Source organism: Pelobates fuscus, chromosome 2 (assembly GCF_036172605.1).
Source record: "Pelobates fuscus isolate aPelFus1 chromosome 2, aPelFus1.pri, whole genome shotgun sequence".
NCBI lineage: Eukaryota > Metazoa > Chordata > Amphibia > Anura > Pelobatidae > Pelobates > Pelobates fuscus.
The window spans coordinates 243,851,381-243,873,804 of NC_086318.1; the positions used below are offsets into that span (position 1 = coordinate 243,851,381).

The 22,424-nt window shown below is 40.5% G+C and overlaps 1 protein-coding gene across 3 annotated transcripts in view; it reads left to right on the forward strand.

Annotated features, from left to right (window-relative positions):
* The first annotated feature begins 6,280 nt into the window (after positions 1–6,280).
* Positions 6,281–22,424, forward strand: part of PCMT1 (protein-L-isoaspartate (D-aspartate) O-methyltransferase) — a 91,195-nt gene continuing 75,051 nt past the window's right edge. For all 3 annotated transcript variants that reach the window (XM_063443310.1, XM_063443309.1, XM_063443308.1), the window contains exon 1: positions 6,281–6,584. In XM_063443310.1, the coding sequence (XP_063299380.1) occupies positions 6,296–6,584 (289 nt within the window). In that variant the 5' untranslated portion in view covers positions 6,281–6,295. The remainder of the gene's footprint in view (positions 6,585–22,424) is intronic.

Here is a 22,424-nt window from a genome sequence, read left to right on the forward strand (position 1 = left end):
AAAAACATAAAAAAAAACTATATACAAATTGCCGTTTAGATTCGTCATGATTTGGAAATGAACGCAAAGAACATTACAGTGAGATACTGTACGTCGCGGGATGGAGAAGCCCTCATTATAGGATAAAAAAGGACGTCCTCTTGCGGCTAAATATCAGGACATTACTGCATCCCGGGCGGGTTTATAACTGTTAACTCTTTAGATCTCACATTCTAACAACCATTTAGTATGGGTATAGTCACAGTTTTGTTTTTTTGTTTTGATGTTTTGTTTTATGTTTGTTTTTTGTATCATTTTTGTAGAAACAATCCTATGAGTAAAGAGAGAGAAAAACTGGTAATCTAACTTAGCCTTTCATCATTAGTAGAGCTACCATAAGGTAGATACCTGACCCATGAATGGGGTCAAAGACTGGGGTTGAAACTCCCAAAGTGATCATTTGGAGGCTGCCACTGTCTGCCAGTCTGGCTGGACTTTGCGAGGTGAGAGTTGCTTCGGGCCTCGGATTTCCACCGGATTTAGATTCCACAATCTTAAGAGTTTATGCCCCTTTTCCAGTGAAGCAATGCTTTTGTAGACTCCACTCCTTGTGACCCAGATCTTTACAGGGAACCCCCATCTGTCACGGTTTTCGTGATCTGCCACCTTTTCCTCTAAGGCCTCTGATTTATTTTCCATGGTATTATATGCATCCGCCAAAGCATTATGGGCCTCTATCAATGCCTATGTTTTGTCCCATAAATGTGATGCGCGGTCCCCAATGGATTTAATATCAGCCCTGATGTCATTTGCACTCCGGTCTATGTCTGCCTTCAGACCTGCTTGTAATTCCCCTAGCCCTCTACGTATCACATGCTCTGTGACTGGGGTTGACTTCAGAACAGAGACGGGGTGATATCTCTCACGTCTGAGCTTGTGGCAGGGGCAGGTGGGCCGCCGGAGCTATCTTGGATTTTACTCGCTGCTGGAGACATGGACAATATTCTGTGTCTAGGGCTTTTGTTTACATTTTAGTAAACGAATGCGGAAAAAAACGGAATTTTTGGACTAAGGCATATTCGTACAAAAACGAATGCACATGTCTAATTTTGTACCGTACAGAGACAATATTATGTCATCCCCTAGAGCACTTGAAACTTCCCTGAGCTTTTTCTATGGTGGCACTTTATTTATAAAAGAGATAAAGAAATAATTATCTCGCCATTGAAGGACTATCTCAGAGACTGATAATTTTGTTCTCTATTCTTTTCATTTTTATACATAAACATCTATTTATTAGTTTGAAGATTTAGTCACTCTTCCCCTTGTTTGTAGCGTGGATATGTAATTATGTTATATTTTTAATTTAAAGTAATTGGGAATTCAATAACAGCATAAATATTATTTTAGCATGATCATTAACTTGTGATATGTCTCATCTATAATGATTTTTGTGTTTTATGAGGTTTCAAAATGTGCCACAATACAATATTGTATAATCATGTTATGAAGATCAGCAATAAGATAATTTGCTCATTTCCTATAGTCACCAAGAACTAGGGGTGCACCGAAATTCCGGCGGCTGAAAGTATCGGCCGAAAATGGACCTAATCCATTTCGGCCGATATTGGCACATATCGGCAGAAAATAGGGCGTTGGGATTTGTCACCCACCCAGTAGCTCACCATCCGCCCTGGTAGCGCTGTGAGAAGACCGCACACTGCCGCCGCGCAACCTTCTAACCGGAAGTGCTGGACGTGCCGTGAGAGAAGTGCCTGCTGTAAAAAAAAAAAAAAATTTCAATGTGGAGTGATTTAAAAATTTGGTATGTTTTGCTGCACAAAATTAAATATTTATACAAAGTTGACATCAAAGACTATTTACCTAGAGGTATTTAACACTTAACTTCCAATCTCTAAAACAATTTTTTAAAAACACATTGAACAAGGTATTGGTAGTGTGTATTTCGTAAACGTGACGTGATGTGTGCTTCTACAGAGCAAATCTCCATAATGTGTTCAACTACATCTTCTGAATGCAACATAACCCCCAATGTATGCCACTATACTGTGAAGCTACAGCATCATGAGACCTGGCGATTTCAGTTTCTATATTTAGAATTTGAGTCTTATTTGATGGGCTCATTTTAGGGCATTGTAGCAGTTTATTCAAATTACCCCACAATTTGTAAAAGTAGGTACTGCAGGGTATCTCGGATGTTGTATATTGTGCCTTAATGTATTGCCATTTTTTCACCAGTTTGTGGTAGAATTTTTTTTTTGCATTCTTTTACATTCACATTACATTTTAACTGGGCATTTTTCACATCTGCGATATGCCACTGTGATCAAACCGCCTAAATTATACTCGGCAAACTCTTCTGAATAAAAAAATACCCCCAATGTATGCTTTTGGCACTATCTTGCAAAGGTTCAGTGCCATATAAGAGACCTGACTATTTCAGTTTTTACAGTTAGAATTCATTTTGGGGCAGTTTGACAGTTCAAATTACCCCATAAATGCATACCATTTGTGAAAGTAGACATCATGGGGAATATCATATGGTAATATCATATATCACAAGTTATTTTATCACTTATTTTTTTACATGCAATTTAGCAGTATGACGTAAACTTGATATGTGCTACTGTAATAAAATAAATTACTAAATTGTGCTCAACTGTATCTCCTGAGTACAGAATGACCCCTTTTGTATGCCCTTGTCAACTATTTTTGTCAAAGTACAACATTGTAATTATAACCTGTACATTGCAGGTTTTTTTTTGTTTTTTTTAAATGGAAAATTGAAGATGGGTTTATGGTCCGATGGGACCTACAAGATGGCGCTGGAGAAGAAGACCCCTCCCGCCCATAAACAGGCAAGAACTCGCCGGACTAAGAGGCCTACCCAAAGCAGCTTGCAGGCTCCCCACAGACCAAGCAATAAGCCAAGACCCACAACGCAACCAATTACTGGCAAGTTCCCCAAACGACCCCAAACCCACCCGGCATTGCGGAGAGCCTCAGAGTACCAGAGGGGGACACGACTTACCTATGTCATCGAAGCAAGCCTCCACAACGGCGGGCGAGCCAGCTACCAGACCCAGCGGCGATGCACCTAGCCATGCCCCGACAGGACTTACAAGTGTCCCAAAAGCACGTCCCAGTACAGGGTATAGGCCAACAGCGAACTCACAAGTCAGGATCCTGCAGGGGTACACAATCATAGCCTCTGCTACAACAGACGCTGTCTGTGCCACACTACAGCCTCCTAATCAGAGACTCACCAACAAAGCAGTACCCTAAAGAAATTAACTGTTTGCTCTCAATAAGTGTGGTTATTTATTTTATTGGCTTGTAGTTTTTCATATTTTATTTATTAAATTCATGAAAAATAATTATATTAATAAAATCATAGAAAAAAAAAATATTTTAAAAGTATTTGGGCAAAAAGGCAGTTTCGGTTTTCGGTCAAGGGCATCCTGAATTTTTGGTTTCGGCCCAGAATTTTCATTTCGGTGCATCCCTACCAAGAACCCTTCAGTTAGGTAGTGTTTGAAAACGGACATTAAGACTCCATGATTTTCATTCCCTGCAAAGAAGCAGGGAAGACCAGAGAGACTGTCAGTTTCCAAACACTGTCTGACTCAAGATGCATGTATATAGATCCTGTCATAAACTAAATGTAGGGCAGAGTTCTCGTTTTTTTATTTTCAAATAATTACAAAAATCTATTTCCTTTTAAACGTAGATGAAAGGATTACATTAAAAAATTGTTTTGATGTGAAAGTGGTCCTTTAAGCTTTGTTTATTGCCAAAGATCATACTGCCCATGAGAAGAAGTATGCTTAGATCTGCTCGGTCATGACTATCCTGCATTTTCTTATGTACAACTAAACAAAGGTCAATTTCAAAAATAGGGAATTGGCTCTGTCTATGAAGCATCCTGTGGTGTGCATAGAACTCAATGATCTATACTTGCACCAGTAATGTGGCCTCCTGGGGCTGAGGAACGGGAAGCAGAAAAGGACTGCCCAGAAGAAGATGCCGCACCCGCGAAGGACAGGTTCATGTAAGTTACATTCACCTTGCCTGTCCCCCCAGAGGCTGTGTTACCATCAGTGGTTTTGCAAATTATGCAAAGTCTCTAGACGGTGAAAGTGCCACTTTAACTCCATGAAACAACACTGTACGTCCTCTTGCTGTGCATGAGTATACCCAGGGTCTTCAAATTCTCCATAGAAAAGCAGTTTCAGTGCTGTCCTAGTGGGAAGTGCTAATGCATGCAAGGCGCTCACTGCACGTGCACATTAGGTTCCCTCTTTGCAGATGCCCGCGGATGCAGTGTTGTTCGGCATTGGAATAAGGTGAGTGTTTTAACCCCTTAAGGACACATGACATGTGTGACACGTCATGATTCCCTTTTATTCTAGAAGTTTGGTCCTTAAGGGGTTAAATGGGTTTTAACCCTTTAATTGACACATGAAAGGTTGCAAGGGACACTATAGTGTTATGAATGCAGCTTTGTATTTTTAACTCAATCACCCAACCAATTTCATCTCATTGAAATAGTCTTGGTGCAGTGTCCATATCCTCCTTAGTCCTAAAACGTAAATAGTTGCAGTTTTCGAGAAACAGCAATTATTACCTTGCAGAACTAAGACTGCCTCCAGTGGCAGACAGCCACTAAATGCTCTTCCTGGATATTAGTGGATTCTGAGTCCCTTAAATGACGCTGGATGTCCTCACACTTTACATGAGGCCATCTACCATCAGTGAAAACTATGCTTTTCTATGTGGAGTGTCCAATGTGCCCACAGCACTTGCCAAACATGCACATTAGCCCCCCCCCCCCCCCGTCAGAGGAAGCAGAGCACCAAGGGACATTGGCGCTGTAATTAAAAACCAGAGGAGCAGAGGGGGACGGGGATTCACCACACTGAAGGGTCCCTTTTGCACTTAATGATGCAATATTAAACATTGCAGCTCTAAGTCTGTTCTCAGTGGCTGCCTACCAGACGCAACTAGATGGCTTCCTTAAAGGGAAACTCCAGTGCCAGAAAAACGATCCGTTTTTCTGGCACTGGAGGGTCCCTCTCCCTCCCACCCACCAATCCCCGGTTACTGAAGGGGTGAAAACCCCTTCAGTCACTTACCTGGGACAGCGGCGATGTCCCTCGCCGCTGTCTCCGCGACGCTCCTCCCAGTGATTACGTCGGCCGGTGGGCGAGACTGATCTCGCTCACCGGCCGAGGAGACCTAATGCGCATGCGCGGAAATTCCGCGCATGCGCATTACGTCTCCCCATAGGAAAGCATTGAAAAATCATTTCAATGCTTTCCTATGGGGTTTTGAGCGACGCTGGAGGTCCTCACACAGCGTGAGGACGTCCAGCGACGCTCTAGCACAGGAAACCTGTGCTAGAACCTGTCCAGCGACGCTCTAGCACAGGAAACCTGTGCTAGAACCCAGGAAGTGACCTCTAGTGGCTGTCTAATAGACAGCCACTAGAGGTGGAGTTAACCCTGCAATGTAAATATTGCAGTTTATGAAAAACTGCAATAATTACACTTGCAGGGTTAAGGGTAGTGGGAGTTGGCACCCAGACCACTCCAATGAGCAGAAGTGGTCTGGGTGCCTGGAGTGTCCCTTTAACTGAAAAAGACCTTTGGTTCGGTATCCCATGCTGGACGTCCTCACGCTCTGTATAAGGACCCCCAGCAGCAGATTTATCCCCATAGAAAAGCATTGATTCACCGCTTTCCTATGGGGAGGTCTAATGCATGCACCATTTTTAGACCCGCTTGTTGCGGGGCAGTGGGGCCACACAGCACTGATGGACATCTGCGCTGGGAATAGATGAGTAGAGAGTTTTTTACTTTTTATTTACCAGGGACATGGGAGCGATAGTGCCAGGATTACAGCTTTGTATTGCTAACACTAGAGAATTCCTTTAAATCCCGGTGCGGTCAGTATGAATATATTTCATAACGATCCCTTCATTATAATGTAATACTCAACACTGATAGCCATGACCGAGCCGGTCTAAGCACCCTGAGCTGCTCTCCGGCTCTGCCCATACAGCTCGCAGCAGAGGCGTGTTTCACTGCAGCGGTTACACACGGTGCGCCTCATATTGCAGTGCCGCCTCCTCCTCGATCGGCTGATGGTCCCTGCGGCTCCACAGCGGCTGCTTCCCGTCTCAGTATTACAGGAGCCCGGGCGGGCAGCCACCGCTCTCCCTCACACAGAGCGCTCAACACCCGATCTCCTCGGCAGCGACCAACGGCACGGCAGCCATTGCTGACGCACACGAATGCCCGCGCTCAAAGTTCCTGACAACGCGTCCCACGTGACGTCTGTGGGCGTGGCTCCCGCAATCTCCGGCGGCCCTCTGCCAGTGCGCGCTCCCGCCCACTCTCCCTCCTCCCCCGGCGGGCCCGCGGATGACGTCTCTTGGCTGGAGGTGCTGGGCTTCCTGGGCAGGCTGTTGGGTGCAGTCGCCGCGCTGAAGGCAGGAGAGTATTTGCTCCGTGCGCTGTGTGCAGCCATGGCCTGGAAGTCAGGGGGAGCCAGTCACTCCGAGCTGGTCAACAACCTGCGCAGTGAGTGTGCAAACACAACACACACACACACACACACTGACACATACACACACACACACACTGACACAGCGCGCGGTAACTGACAAGCTGTATTAATAGGCATTAGCCGTGCTTGCTTATATGCGTGCTTATAATAATAATATGAATAATAATACACAAGGCTTTATTGTCATGAAATGGCAGTTACTCCCACTCCGTGCCCGGTGTGTGTACACTGGCGGTATGGTCACATGGTGCCGTCACAGAGCACACTGATGGACGGTGTGTGCCCCGGCCTGTCACGGTATGAAGTCCCCGATGGGTCGGACCGCACAGCGCGAGCGGTTTCCGTGTGTCAGTCCAGCTGAGAGGGGGCCTGCCTTAGTCCTGGTTGGCATGGCATCATGGGAAACGTAGTCCTCATCAGCTGGACTGTCAGTTATCATAGAGCGCGGTGACTGTTTAGGGTGAGTGGTACTGACAGCTTAATAAAATAACCCACTGACACCCCATGTCCATCTAATGCTAGGGTTTATTTAATGCTGATATTATTGAAAACCTTTACAAATGTGATCTCTTTAGTTACACTTCTTCTATGATGACATGGTGTATATAGTAAATGCTATTTATTGTACTTATGGTTTTATGCTATGTTAACACAGAGAATTATGGGTGTAATTCCTTCACGTTTGTTGGTAGTTATACCCATCATAAAATATTTTTTTTATGCAATGTTTAATTTTTGTCCCAAGTGCCACCACCTGTAATAAAAGCGTTTTTCCAAAGAGCAAATATCTTTTATTGCACTAACCATTAATTAAAATTAGTTCCAAAAGGCCTTATCTGAGCTACCCATGGGAGTAACTGTGTATACCTGCATGTTTTTTCCCACACGGGCAAGTAGTGGATATTTATATCTACCTTACTGCAATAGATATAATAGTTTTCAGCACGCAGAGGTCTTCCCAAAAAAAAGTCTTTACTAATGCATGTCCAAAAATTGACGTTTCTACCCTATAGGGTCATTATCAATACCATGATATTAACCCTTTAGGGTTGAAACGTTGATGTAAAGACATATTTTGTAAGACTTACAATGTAAGTCCTCTGGGTGCTGCCAATTATTATGTTTATTCATATTGCAGTATATTTTTTTTGTTGTTGTTTAGTGCTGGAGCTTTGTTTGTGTGTATATATGTATTTATATATTTATTCTTTATTGCACTTCAAGAAACAATACTGGAGATGGTGCATATACTTAACGGCCCAAAGCAGCTTTGGTTTTGTTTAAGGGAACATACGGATCTCAAGACTGCACATGAGCTCTTGGGGCTGTTGACATCAGAAACTCTACCTCACTGTTCAGCCATTAGTACACTTATCAATGGTGCCTGTATTAATTACCATATTATATTGAGGTGTAAATATTTCTAATTTAAGCAAATTAAACTGTTTAACAGAATTCACTAACTCCTGCATCTATCTACCATACTACCAACACATGCCCTCTTAATCATATCCCTTTGCATTTTAGGACATAACCAAAAGACAATGACTAAGATATCAACCACTTTCGTTTTTTCACATTCAGTGAATTCCAGGTCCTGTTGCTTCCATCTTAAAAGCATAGCCAACCCTTTCCTAACACCAGATAAATGAAAAATGCTTCACCACACTCTGATTTTCTCCGAACTTGACTACTGTAACCTGCTCCTCATTGTTCTTACTGAAGTCCAAACTGTTTACTTAACCCCTTAAGGACACATGACATGTGTGACATGTCATGATTCCCTTTTATTCCAGAAGTTTAGTCCTTAAGGGGTTAAATCCATAATGCGTGTTGTTGCAGCTTCATGTGCCTCTCTTTCTATCCTCTAAAAACTTCACTCTTCTCAGTTTTTAACCGGGCCCCCATATAATTTTGGTTAATTTCCCAATTGTATTTCTTGGCTATAAAGCTCTCCTTAACCCCTTAAGGACACATGACATGTGTGACATGTCATGATTCCCTTTTATTCCAGAAGTTTGGTCCTTAAGGGGTTAAAAGCTTCTCAATCCACACAACCTCACCAATAAGCATGTCCTGTCCTCTCCGCTATGCAAAAGATTTATGCCTTCCCTCAGTTTGCACCTTCACATCCAACTACGACTCCTCTTTGAGATTGAGAATCCTCTTAATTTAACCTGCAAGCTTGTGTGCAAATTTCCAATTAATAGACTTCTCATTGAGCTACCATACAGATAAATGAGTAGTCTTAGCCTGTCAAACACAGTTGCGTGCTTTCACAGGCACATCAAGATTTGGACATCAGGACTTCGATGAGAAGACAGATGCACTGTTGCAGAGCGCACCTCCCACTTCCGTTAGCTCTGTGAAGCTAATGGAAGCTGAAGATAACCTCCCCTTCTGTCTGAGTGACATTCAGGGGAGATGTTTCTGCAATGGTTTATAAAAGTGATTTCTATTTAAAGCACTTTTATGAACTGCAATTAAAATAGAATGATCCTGACACATAAAGCACTAAAGGTTTATGTGTGAGGAGCGTTCCCTTAAAATGTCATTAAAACTCACTTTTTTAGAGAGGCATCTCAACTAACAAAAATAGAAAATTTACTTAAAATTTACCATTATATTCATTTCCTGGATATTAGCCCTTGGCAGCACTACAGATGGTGTAGCTTCCAAATTGGGCAGGAGTACCTAATTAAAACAAAAAGAGATGCCTCCTCCCCCTCAATCTCAGTCCAAAGCCACAAACAAGAAACCAAAAAGGGTGGGACTGTAGTGCTTCCATGATGACCTATAGCTGGGAAATGAAAATATCGGTAAGTATGGGGTAAATTTTCTATTTTCCTGAATATATCCATGGCAGCACCACAGATGGGTTATACCCACGCTAAGGAAGTAAGGGAGGGACAGAAAACAAACACTGAAATTCGATGCCCAGAAACACTCCTTTATTATTTACATAATTACAATGCCGTTGATGGGTCACTTCTACCAAACTCAGAGGTAAAAGATCTGGCAACATCGAACCGATAATGGTGTTGAATGAAGACCAAGTTGCTGATGAACAAATGCGGTCAGGAGAAATATTTGCTGCAGCTATCCATGAAGAATCCAATGATATTGTGGAATCGGCCCTTAGACCCGACGGGACCAGAACCCCTGAGGCCTCTCATGCCTGTGAATTTGCTGTGATTATCTAGCAACCAATAGTTGCTTGCTGTAGAAGCCGATTGACCTATATGATGACCAGAAGGAATGATAAAGAGGCTAGATTATTTTCTAATGCCAGATGTACGGTCCAGGTAAATGGAAATAGAACGGACCAAGTCCAGACAATGCCATTTCTTTTCCTCTTCAGATGAAGAATGCTGGTAAGATAATATCCTAGTTAATATGGAAAGAAGACATGACCTTATGATGAAAGGTTGGAATAGTCACAGAATTACTATCCTCTTGCAGTATAAGGAAAGGAGATTTGCATAAAGGGGCCTGAAGCTCTGAAATCCTTCTACCTAAATGTAAGAGCCACCAGAAGAACTGTTTTCACTGTTAAAGTCAATAAGGCAGTATTCTTTAAGGGCTCAAATACCAGAGGAAGTCCCAGGGAGGAGAGCAAGACCTTACCAGAGAATTTTAGGACTGCCTGAAAATATCTGCATCTATTTGGCTCAAATGCCAAATTTGATCGAAGAGGATGGAGAGCAGAAATTTGCACTTTTAGGGTGCTTAGACCTTTATCAAATCATTTCTGAAGGACTTGAAGGATATTACTTATACCTGGAAGCTGATGAGAAATTTCATCAATATTACTCCAGCTGATGAAAATACTCCAAATACAATAATAGACCAAGGATGTTTTCTTTCTTTCTTTAAGCACAGTTTTTGACAACTGATACTGAGAAGCCTTTCTTTGAGTTGTTGCTTCTCAACTTCCACGCCATCAACTTCAAAGTCTGGGGTGGAGTAACTGGTGTTGAAATTACAGATCTAGAGCAAGATCCTGGGATAATGTCTGTAACAAAGGGAACCATGGTCTGGGCCAATACGGAATTATTGCTAGAATGGTCATAGATCTCTTTTGGATTCTCTTCAACAGAGGAAAAATTAGGTGTTGTGGGAAACACATATCCCAGATGGAGCCTCCACTCGCAGCATAGTGCATCCCTGTCTTCCACCAAAGGATCGAAGAAACACAAGAAGACCATTCTTACCTTTCTGTTCTGGTAACTTTCTTACCTTTCTGTGTTGCCATCAAGTCTACTTGTGGAAAGCCCCATTTCTCTGCTTAGGTAATCTGCCAAAAGGTTGTCCTTGCCAGGTAGATAAACTGCCATGATGCCCTTCAGATTTTTTTTTCTTCCCAGGTCATAAGAGGGAGAATCATTTTCATTAGATCTCTGATTTTCATGCCTCGTTGGTGGGTTAAATAGGTTACTGCAGAGGTATTGTCTATTCTCACATTTACTCATTGATTTTTCAGGGAGGGAAACCGGAGAAGAGCTTAAAATACAGCTTGTAATTCCAGGACGTTCCAAGATTGGTGTTTCAATCTGCTTTTCTATATACCCTGGATGTGTTGGGAACCTAAGTGTGCACCCCAACCTGACTGGCAGGCATCTGTTAATGTCATCCAAAGGATTTTTCCCAGAGGAAATCCTCAATAGATGTTTTGATCGGTCAGCCACCATAACAGCTCCTTCTTGACTTTGTCTGAAATAAGAATTGGCTGATTCAGGTCTGTTTGAATATTGGTAGAGGAATTCTATTTGAGGAATTCTCATGTGCCCATCTCGTAAGCCCTTTAGTCGATGAAAGCCTCACTAAGAGGCTCATGACTTCTCTTGCTGAAACAGACTGACGAGAAATCAGATGGAGAATTTTCGATTGGATTCTTAGACTCCTGTCCAAGGACTAGAATTTCATCCAGGTAATGGAAAATGGTGATGCCTTCCAAACTAATATGTGCAATCAAGAAAATATAATATTTGAGAAGGTTCTGGGAGCAGTGCTTAGGCCGAATGGAAGAGCCCAGAATTGGTAATGCTGATTTACTGTAAATCTGAGGTATTTCTGGTGAGGAAAGGTGAAAGGTACATGGAAGTAGGCATCCCGAAGATCATCCAATCCCCTGGAGAGACCACTTTGATGTAACCGATGGATTCCATCTTGAATTTTTTGACACACAATCCTTTGTTGAGATCATGAAGGTCTAAAATTGACCTTCATTCCACAGATGCTTTCTAAATTAGAAAAAGCCTTGAGTAATACTCCAATCTTTTTTTTTTTTCTCTTGAAGGAACTTGACAAATGACTGTCTCCTAGGAGAGAGCTCACAAAGGAATGGAGAGCTTTTGCCTTTACTGGATCTTGATAAATTCTGGTTTGCAAGAATCGAGAGAAAGAAATGTAGAATTCCAGGAAATATCCTGTAATTGTTAAGACTCATTTGTCTAGAATATTTTGAGCCCAGATCTTGGAGAAGTCTTACTCCCCCGGACTGGAATGGCGCCCTTCAGAATTGCTTAGACTGCCTGGCACTGCCACCTCTCCCAGAGTATTTTTGGAGGAGGAGAAACCACCCTTTCATGTTTGGGATCTGGAAAATTCCTTGCTTAGTCTGTTCCTTCCTATAATCCTTATCGCGAAATGAGCGTCTGTCTTGTAGATATGATCTTTTTTTTGCCTATCTTCAGGAAGAAAATCTTTCCGTCCTTCCACTGCCCTTTTTAATGCATTCATCTAAATGTTTTCCAAACAGCATATCCCCCTGACAGGGAAGGGCACATAAGCTATTTTTAGAAGCGGAGTCTGCAAATCAATTTCTGAGCCACAACGCTAGTCTTGAAGCTACTGACAAGACCATGCTTCTTGATAGGGTCTGACAAAATCAATAGAAGCGTCAGAAGTAAATTCAATCAAATTCTTTAAAGAATCCAAAATTCTAGATCTGCTGATCCCATGAGAAAGATCATCCTCAAAGTCTTCCATTGCTTTAAGGCCCTAGAGACAGATGTCAAGGCCAGAGCTGGACAAAGCCCAGAAACCGGTAATATAGGCTTTACACGAGTTGGAATCCATCCTTCTGTCCATTGGATCTCTAAGTGATCCTGCATTATCAATTGTTACGGTGGTCTTCTTGGCCAGACGAATAATGGCCGCATCAACTTTGGGAGCTGACTCCCAAGGAGTACAATCACTAGGCTTAAATGGATAAAGTTTAGAAAGCCAGCCTTGCAAGGAGACCTTTTTTCTCAGTCTTCCTCTGTTACGGCTCCCCCGGTAGGAGAGGGGTTACTGCCGTACAGGAGGTTCCCTTACCGAATACACAGGTAGCCACTGAGCGCTCCAAACTGCCGAACAGCGATCATACGGTTCCCTTATTCTCATAAGCAGCCGAACAGCAATCATACGAATCCGTTATTCTCCCAAGACAGACGAACAAGCGTACTCCATACGAATAATCCCCCCCAATGACGAGACAAAGCTCCGTGTTGAGGGTCAGCAGGAATCTGGTTTAATGCGGGCTACATGCCTGGCTTTTATGCAGGTCTTCCACCTGGTGGACACTCCCCTAGGGGACCAAATGGGAGACTGTGACAAGGACATTGCAGTAGCCAATCACAGGGTACACACTTAGCCATTCCCCTTTTGTTACCCAGCACACTCTGCTTTGCCCAGGGAGATAATTGTGAAGTAATTCAATTATCTCCCAGGACAGAGCCTAAATGCCATTTTACATGAAAATAACAAAAAGGCATAAAAATACATAACTAACATATTTCAACATAATACCAGCATTCCACAAGTCCCCAGATAGCTAGGATCTGAGCGCACAAAAGTACCGAATAGCGCCCAGATCCTATGCGCACAGTCCAATCGCTGTGGAGCCAAAGAGTTCACAAAGTCAGTTTTCATACGAATGAGCTCCACGGGATGTCTATCTGGGGTATAGTATCTTCATGAACAAAATACCGAACACCGGGCTGTTCGTGACTTTCTACCGAACAAGAAGGGAGGTCGACGGCTGCAGCGGTGTTCTTGCCAAAAAGTATCCGTTTTGAGTTCCATGAATTAGGCGTCGAACACCGCTGTGTGTTCGTGGATTTAAAATGGCCACGACCTCTTGGTTGGTATACGAATGGCGACCACCCAACTACCGTATCAATTAAGAGGTGTCTGAGGTTAACCTCCAACGTTCCAATGGGGCCAAGAGGTTAACCAGCAGCACACTTCTCTACTGGGTGGTCGGCCGTTCGATTGTTTTATCCTGTACATAAAAAGGGAACGGCATAGAGTCCACATGAACGGAGAAACCCGAATCAAACTAACGAATGAAGAAAAAGGGTTACTTCAGTCCAAGACAGAGGGGTCTGTCACATCCTCTATTCCTCCTTAATCAGATCCTCAATTGTTTTTTGAAATGGAAATGTTGGGTTCTTTTTCCTCAAGACTGCAAAATGTTTGTTAGATGCTGGTTGCTCTTCCGTCTTATCCTTTAAATTAAGGATGTTCAAAACTGCCTTAATAAGAGCTTGGATTTTCTTACGATCCAGGAAAGTTGGATCAGAAGGCATATTTTCTTCTGAAGAGATGAAAATTCATCCATACAATGTACTGGAGGCATTTCCCCATCTGAACTCAAGTCTGGGTTCCATTCAGGACAGAAAGATCGGTGTATTTTTTCCTAGTTTTCTCTGGTGTAGACCCTCCGTTACAGCTTTACGGATCTAGGCTAGAACATCCAGATCCATTTCTTTTATGACCTGCCGCTGCTTTTTAAAAGGATATGCAGAGCCTCTTCCCTGTAATAACCTTATCACATGCTTCACATAAGGAGTCTTGTCCTTCTTGTAGGAGGATCTATGAGCAGAACTGTAAATCCATATTAGGATAGGAGGAATGCACACATTTTTAAAAATGTTTCTGTAAAATAGATTTATGTATGAATTCCAATAGATTCCAAAAATACCAGTCATTTACTGAGAACCTAGAGAATGCAACTTATTTGTAGATGAGTGGCCTAGGAACTCCATTAGATCTAGCAGCTATAAAATAAATAGGCGTCTATTTTATTGTTTTGATTAGGAGGTGTTCCTGTCCTATTTGCAAGGGTGTGGAGCTAAACCATCTGTAGTGCTGGCATGGATATACGGTATCTGAGAAATATCTTTTTTTTTTTTTTTTTCCTCTGCCTTATTAAAATGTCTTCATTAATCCCTGCCTCTCCTTCACCTTTACTCAAATCATGTACTTTTTATATGCTATGCTACCATTCCACATAAGTTTGTTTATTAACCCTTTAAGGACAGAGCTTCGGAAGCTTGTCTTTCACTTTGTGACAACGGCATTTTTTGCATTTTTTTGCTGTTTGCGTTCAACTGCAATTTGCATTTGACTAATTTATTGCACCGACGCATATTATATACCGTTTTTTAAAGGACAGAAATGGCTTTCATTTGATGTAACATATATATATATATATATATATATATATATATATATATATGCTTATTTATTATAAAAAAAATACAGAAAAATGCAAAAAAAATGAAAAATTTTGATTTTTTTTTTTACAGTTTTTGCAATAATAATGTGTGCCTAATTAGTGCAGGTTAAGGAAAGTAATTAAAAATAAATTCATTTAGTTGTTCTGATTTACAGAATATATAATGTGTCTGGGATTTTCAGTTTTTTTTGGTAGTTACAGGTCACAAAGCACAATAAAATTTTAATATGGAGCGATTTTAGAATTTGGTATGTTTGTCTTGTAAGCTTTATAGCCATAAAAGAAAACAAAATTGCCACACAAAAGTATATATTTATATAAAGTAGACACCACAGGCTATTTACCTAAGGTTGTTTTGACACTTTCTACGTAGCCATTTTACCGCCAACCTCTGCTAAATATTGGAGTAAAATTGTGTTTTTTGGGGGTTTTCGCACACAAACTTATAACAAAGAACTTCTCATGTGTATTTTGTAAAGTTGGTGTGTGCTATTCCTGTACAAAGTTTTATTATGTGTTCAGTTACTTCTGCTGAGTACAACGGTACCCCCATTGTATGTCTTTGGCACTATTTCGTGAAGCTACAGTGCCATATAGGAGACCTGTCCTTTTCAGTATTCACAGTAGAATTTTGAGAGACGGATTTAATGAGCCTATGCTTCCATTTGGGGTATTATAGTAGTTTGACTGTTCAAAAAAAACCCACAAAGGCCTACCATTTGTAAAAGTAGACACCCCAGGGTATCTCATAAGGTGCATATTGTGCCTTAACATGGCCCCATTTTTTTACCATTACATGCCAAAGTATGTGGTAAAAAATAATTTTGTGCATTTTTTACATACGGATTGCATTTTTGCTGGGCATTTTGTATATTTCATATGTGCCACTAAGTTCAAACCCCCCAAATTATGCTCAGCTAAGTCTTCTGAGTAAAAGGACACCCCCATTGTATGTCTATGGCACTATTTTGTGAAGCTACAGTGCCATATAGGAGACCAAGCCATATCAGTTTTTACCGAACTTTGAATTTTGATGCTGGGCCTATGTGCAATTTCCAAGCATCTTCGCAGGTTTTAAATTTAAACTACCCCACAAAGGCCTACCATTTCTTAAAGTAGACACCCCAGGGTATTTCAAAAGGCATATTTTGAACCTTGGCGTGGGATCATTTTTCCGCCAGCGTGTACCAGGTGTAGTGGTAATAAGCGTTTTTTTTCTGCCTTTTTGACACACAAAGTGAGTTTGCACAGTATATTTTGCAAACCATATGTGTACTACCACTGTATAATACTTCATATGTTGCTCAGCTATGTCTGCTGAGTACAAAAATACCCCCGTATGTACCTTTGCCAGGTATATGTGGACATCGGAGGGGCACATTTGGGACACAGCCATTCCATTTTTTTTTTTCCAACTTTCAATTTTTACGCTGTGCCCATGTCCCATTTTAGAGTATTTTACCAGGCTATATAATCCAAATACCCCATAAAGCCATACCATTTCTTAAAGAAGACATCCCAGGGTATTTTAAAAGGCATATTTTGAACCGTAGCGTGGGATCACTTTTCCGCTAGCTTGTACCAAGTGTAGTGGTAATGAGCGTTATTAAATGTATTTTTTTACTTTTTAAAACTTTTTTTACTTTTTAAAACTATTTTTTTAAACTTTTGTTTTGCTTATTAATTTTTTTAAAGTTTCCTAAACTTTCGTAAAACTTTTTTTTACAGATTTAACATTTTTCTAAGCTTTTTTTTTTACCGTTAACCCCTAACTAGCAGTAAGCAGCACTAACAGTAAATTCCCCATTTTCCCATAACTCCCACCCACCCCAGCTAGCAAAATATTTAATTATACAATATTTAAATTAGTTAATTAAATAAATTCAACCCCTGAGGGTTAAAAAAATAAATAAAAGTTAATCGTCAGGGGTTAAAAAAAAATTAGATCACAGTATAATACTGTGATCTGTATTTTGATCACTGTAGGCAGTGATCGACTGGCAGGGAAGGGGTTAATTTTTATTTGCACTGGGTAAAGGGTTTATTTTTTTAAATTTTTTACTTAAACGTTATTAAAACTTTTTTTAACTTAATTTTTTAACTTTTAAAAGCTTATTTTTAAACTTTTTTTAACGTTAACCCCTAGTTAACCTAATACTAAATCCCCCAATTCCCCACTAACTTCCACCCTCCCCAGCTAGCTAAATTTATAACTTTAAAATATTTAAATTAATTAATAAAATAAATTTAACCCCTGAGGGTTAAAAAAAATAATAATTAACCCTCAGGGGTTAAAAAAAAAATCAGATCATAGTAAAATGTAATCCCTGCCAATTGATCACTGTAGTCAGTGATCAATTGGCAGGGAAGGGGTTAATTTTATATTAAAATGGGTAAAGGGGGGGTAAAGGGGGGGGGGATTTTAATTAAACTTTATTTTTTTTTTAACACCAGGGGGCAGGATCAACACTGATCCGTCTCCCTGCACTTCACACTGAACCCGGAAGTGCAGGGAGGCGGAGGTGAGTATAGAGAGCACATGTGCCCGCTCTGGCATGCTGTCAGAGTGGGCACATGTACTTGGGCAGCCGGATCCGGTGCTCCCGGTCTGCCTCTAATGCAGAGGCAGACCGGAGCACCATTAACCCCACGATCGCCGCGATTGCGGCGATCTGGGGTTAATTTTAACGGGTGACGGACGAGGTCCGTCACTCGTCGTTAAGGCAATCCCCTGAGTGACGGACCTCGTCCGTCACTCGTCGTTAAGGGGTTAAGTGCCAACATATTCCACAGTACAGTAAAGTCAAACCAGTACAAAAGGAATAGACCTGATCCATGAGCCGAGATCTTGCATTTACAGCCCTTTATACACAGTACTAAGCGAACATTATCCTTTGCATTAGTGTATTTAATTTCCTTTAGATGGTAGGTCTATAATAACAGGGGCATCACTGTCGCTTGTTCATGTAAGTCAACCTTACCTACTGTATCTCATCCACCCTATTGTTCATTGCTGCAGATAATGTTGGTGTGGTTTAATAATATTTGTTTAACCCCTTAAGGACGCATGACGTGTGACATGTCATGATTCCCTTTTATTCCAGAAGTTTGGTCCTCAAGGGGTTAAATGTGTATTGCTGAATTAGTTTTTGCACGCATTATAGGATCAAAATCAAACTTGATAAACATAGCTTCTGTTCATTTTAGAATATATGTACACTTCAGTGTTTAGAATTCTGTATCAATTATTGCAGCAACCTGCACATACAAATTGCAATGCAATCCATCCCAGAAGTACAGATCTTCTGGGCAAAAATGTCCTGTGTCAATCAGCAGCTGCTAAGGTCAATACGTTATTGTCATGTATAAAAAAGGGGCAATAATTCTTGTGCTGAAAAGAACATTTTGCCTCCTTAAAATTCAGTGGTATGACCGCACCTTTAATATGTCATGAAGTTTTGGGGACCTGTTCTAAACAAGGATATTATATTGGAAAAAAGAGCAGAGATGGCTCTACAAAATTAATAAGGGGAATGGAAGGTTTTAGTTACTCACATTGGGCCCTGATGCAACTTCTTGCTGTATCCAACCCCACCCCTTAGCCATGCCTCTTCTGTTCACAAAGCAACTTCCTTATTAGAGTAAGTGAGAAGTAATTGTGAGCTGTGTTTCCAGTCATTGTCTTCCTATTATTTGCCTCTATTCCTTTTTGCACTGCTTTTAAATACTGGACAGATAATGTGAGGTCAGGATCTTTCTTGGGCAGAGACAAGTAATCATTGATCTGTCATTGGCCGAGCTACACTGTACCTTCCAATCAATAAGGTTTGTAAAAAGGTGAGCTCAGGGGCTGGTGGAGAATTGCTGCAGAAAGCAGTAAATTATAAAAAATATATTCGTTAGAAGTAGCAAAACGTAAAGAAATTTGGAAAGAGAAAATGAAAGCATGAATATAAGGGCAAACCCACCCAAACAGCGTTTTTGTACTATAATGTCAAGAATACACATTTGTATTCCTTAAACTAAAGTGTACTTTTAAGTTATATTAATGCAAAGAGTGCATTAAGTTACAGGCAATATCGATTATTCACCTGAGGAATCTTATCATAAACGTAATCTGGGTGGATTTGATTTTAAATCACTAGTCAGTAAGACTCGGTTTAATACATGATTTTTAAATATAAAGACTGAATCTTGCTAATAGTTGTAATATTTAGCCCCTTAATGACCGATGCAATTGTACAAGTTCTGACCAAAACAAAACCTAGAATTTGAGCTATGTGTTTGTTCAATCATAATTTAGATCTTTCATGTTAAGTGCACCCACACTTGTGTATCATTTTGGTCAGGAGCAATAGGTCTTTCATTTCACATCAAATATTTATATATGAAACACAATTTAATTTGAATAAAATAACATTAACAATTTTATTTAAAAGTTCTGTGTGGCATTTTAACTTTGACTGTCATACTGTTAACTTTACTGCAATAAAACACACATTTGTATGCTGTGATGTACCACGAGTACAACAATGCTTCCCATGTAGAGGTGTCATAGTGTTTTGGAAAGTTACAGGGTAAAATAAAGGGCTTATCCCATTTTAGCTTTTTCTGACCATATGGTAGCCCAGAAATAACGAATTAGCCCCATGTCTCACAAATACAACCTTACATGCCATGTACAGGTTATATGGTGTTTTGGAAAGTTACCAGGTAAAATATAAGGCTTGCAAATTAAATTATCTGTTTATAATTAATAAAATCACATCATATACAAATAATACATAAATATACATGTAGAATTAAAATGTACGTAACATTTCATTCTCGTATATTTACATGCCAAAATTAAGCGATTTTTCATTAATACTATGTTGGGCAATCTGCCTGACCACACAGTGATGTAACCTGGCCGATCCGGTCGTGTGATCACGGTGTCTCTCCTGCCAGTCAGTTCATGTAGCATGGCCGAGCTCAGTCTCTCTGGCAGGACTTTTTTTTTCGGTGGGGGGGGACGTCAATTTTAATGGGAGACACAGGGCTGGTGCAACCACCAGACGCCCATCTTAGGACACACCGCCCCAAGGGGAGTGTAACAGGAAGGGAGCTTGTTTCCTGCCGGTTAGTTTATGTAGCCTGGCTGAGCTCCAAGAGCAGCTCTGTCCGGCAACTGGCTCTGGAACATGCGCAGGCTAGGTGGAGGAGATATGAATCACGTCATATCCCTGATCCCTGTATACCTCAGCATGGAAGCACCTTAGTAATGAGGGCAGGCTGCAGGATTAGGACTCCACAGAGCCAGGCACCATGCTCCCCTGGTTGCAAAGGGCTAATATGTAAGGATTAATTGTGATTGCAAATGTATGTATGCCTGAGAGTGTCTGTATCACTGGGTCGCTATAATTTTAGCAAATGTAAAAAAAAAAAAAAAAAAAAAAAAAAAATGAATGTAGACTAGTAACAACATTGTCAAGTAAGCACAAATTATTTAACCCCTTAAGACCGGAGGGTGTACTATTACGCCCTATTTTAAGCGGCGCTAAATGCCGCAGAGCATAATAGTACGCCCTCTGTTTTTTTTTTTTAACTTACCCGGTCGCCGGCGATACACGTAGAACGAGATAATATATAGAAATAATATATATCTATATACATAAATATATACGTATATATAACTATATATATCTATTTATAAATAAAAATATTAAAAAAAAATATATATATATATATATATATATATATATATATATATATATATATATATTAATTCTACACATATATTTATGTAATATTTTTACATAATTAGGTATCTTAATTAATTACAATTAGCGGGACCTGCCTGACAACCCATGGCGAAAGTATAGGGAATTTAATTTGCTAACTGTATATTTAACCCAAGAATATATTTCCAAGACACCATAAAACCTGTACATGGGGGGTATTGTTCTACTCGGGAGACTTTGCTGAACACAAATATTAGTGTTTCAAAACAGTAAAATGTATTACAACGATGATATCGCCAGTAAAAGTGACTTTTTTTTTGCATTTTTCAAGCACAAACAGCACTTACACGGACGATATTATTGCTGCGATACTTTTTACTGTTTTGAAACACAAATATTTGTGTTCAGCGAAGTCTCCCGAGTACAACAGTACCCCTCATGTACAGGTTTTATGGTGTTTTCAAAAGTTACAGCGTCAAATATAAGGCTTGTGTTTCATTTTTTTCACATTAAAATTTGCCAGATTGGTTACGTTGCCTTTGAGACCCTATGGTAGCGCAAGAATGAAAATTACCCCTATGATGGCATACCATTTGCAATAGTAGACAACCCAAGTTATTGCAAACTGGGTATGTCCAGTCTTTTTTAGTAGCCACTTAGTCACAAACACTGGCCAAAATTGGCGTTTTTTGCATTTTTCACACACAAACAAATACTAATGCTTACTTTGGCCAGTGTTTGTGACCAAATGGCTACTAAAAAAGACTGGACATACCCCATTTGCAATACCTTGAGTTGTCTACTATTGCAAATGGTATGCCATTATGGGTGTAAATTTTATTCCTGGGCTACTATACAGTCCCAAAGGCAACGTAACCAATCTGGCGAATTTCAATTTCAAATGTAACGTGCTATATTTGACCCTGTAACTTCCCAAAACACCATAAAACCCGTACATAGGGGGTACTGTTTTACACGTGAGACTTTGTTGAATACAAATATGTGTATTTTATTGCAGTAAAAGCAAACAGTATTATGACATTGACGGTTAAAATGTCATGTAGAACTAAAAAAATAACGTTTCATATTTTCTCCCATTTTTTTCATATTAAATTATGTTTCATAGCTAAATATTTGATATTACATAAAAGCCCTGTTTCCCCTGAATACAATGATATATAATAAGGGGGGTGCATTTAATATGAAAGAGGTGAATTACGGTTGGACAGACATATAGCCCAAATGCCTGGCTTTGTTTACGTTTTGTTTTGTTTACAACATGTACATTTGGCTCAGTCCTTAAGGGGTTAATGAGTAAAATCAGTGACATATTTCCTCATACACAGCTAAGCCACCTCATCATATACATTTTTTTTCTAAACTTTTTTGCTATTAAAACCAAGCGGTGAAAAACAAACTAAAGTCCTTTTGATCTCTTCTGACAGCCTCAGACCATTGCCGTCGGGCTCCTACATTCTGTGACTCCATTTTTGACTGGTCAGTCTGCGGTGTACTGGTGTGTATTGAGTGGGAGCCGAGGGCAAACTCGGGGACAGCGCTGGGCAGCAAAAGCTCTTGCTACGCCATTGCAGCTGGGTCCACATGGAAAAATTTAAATCGCT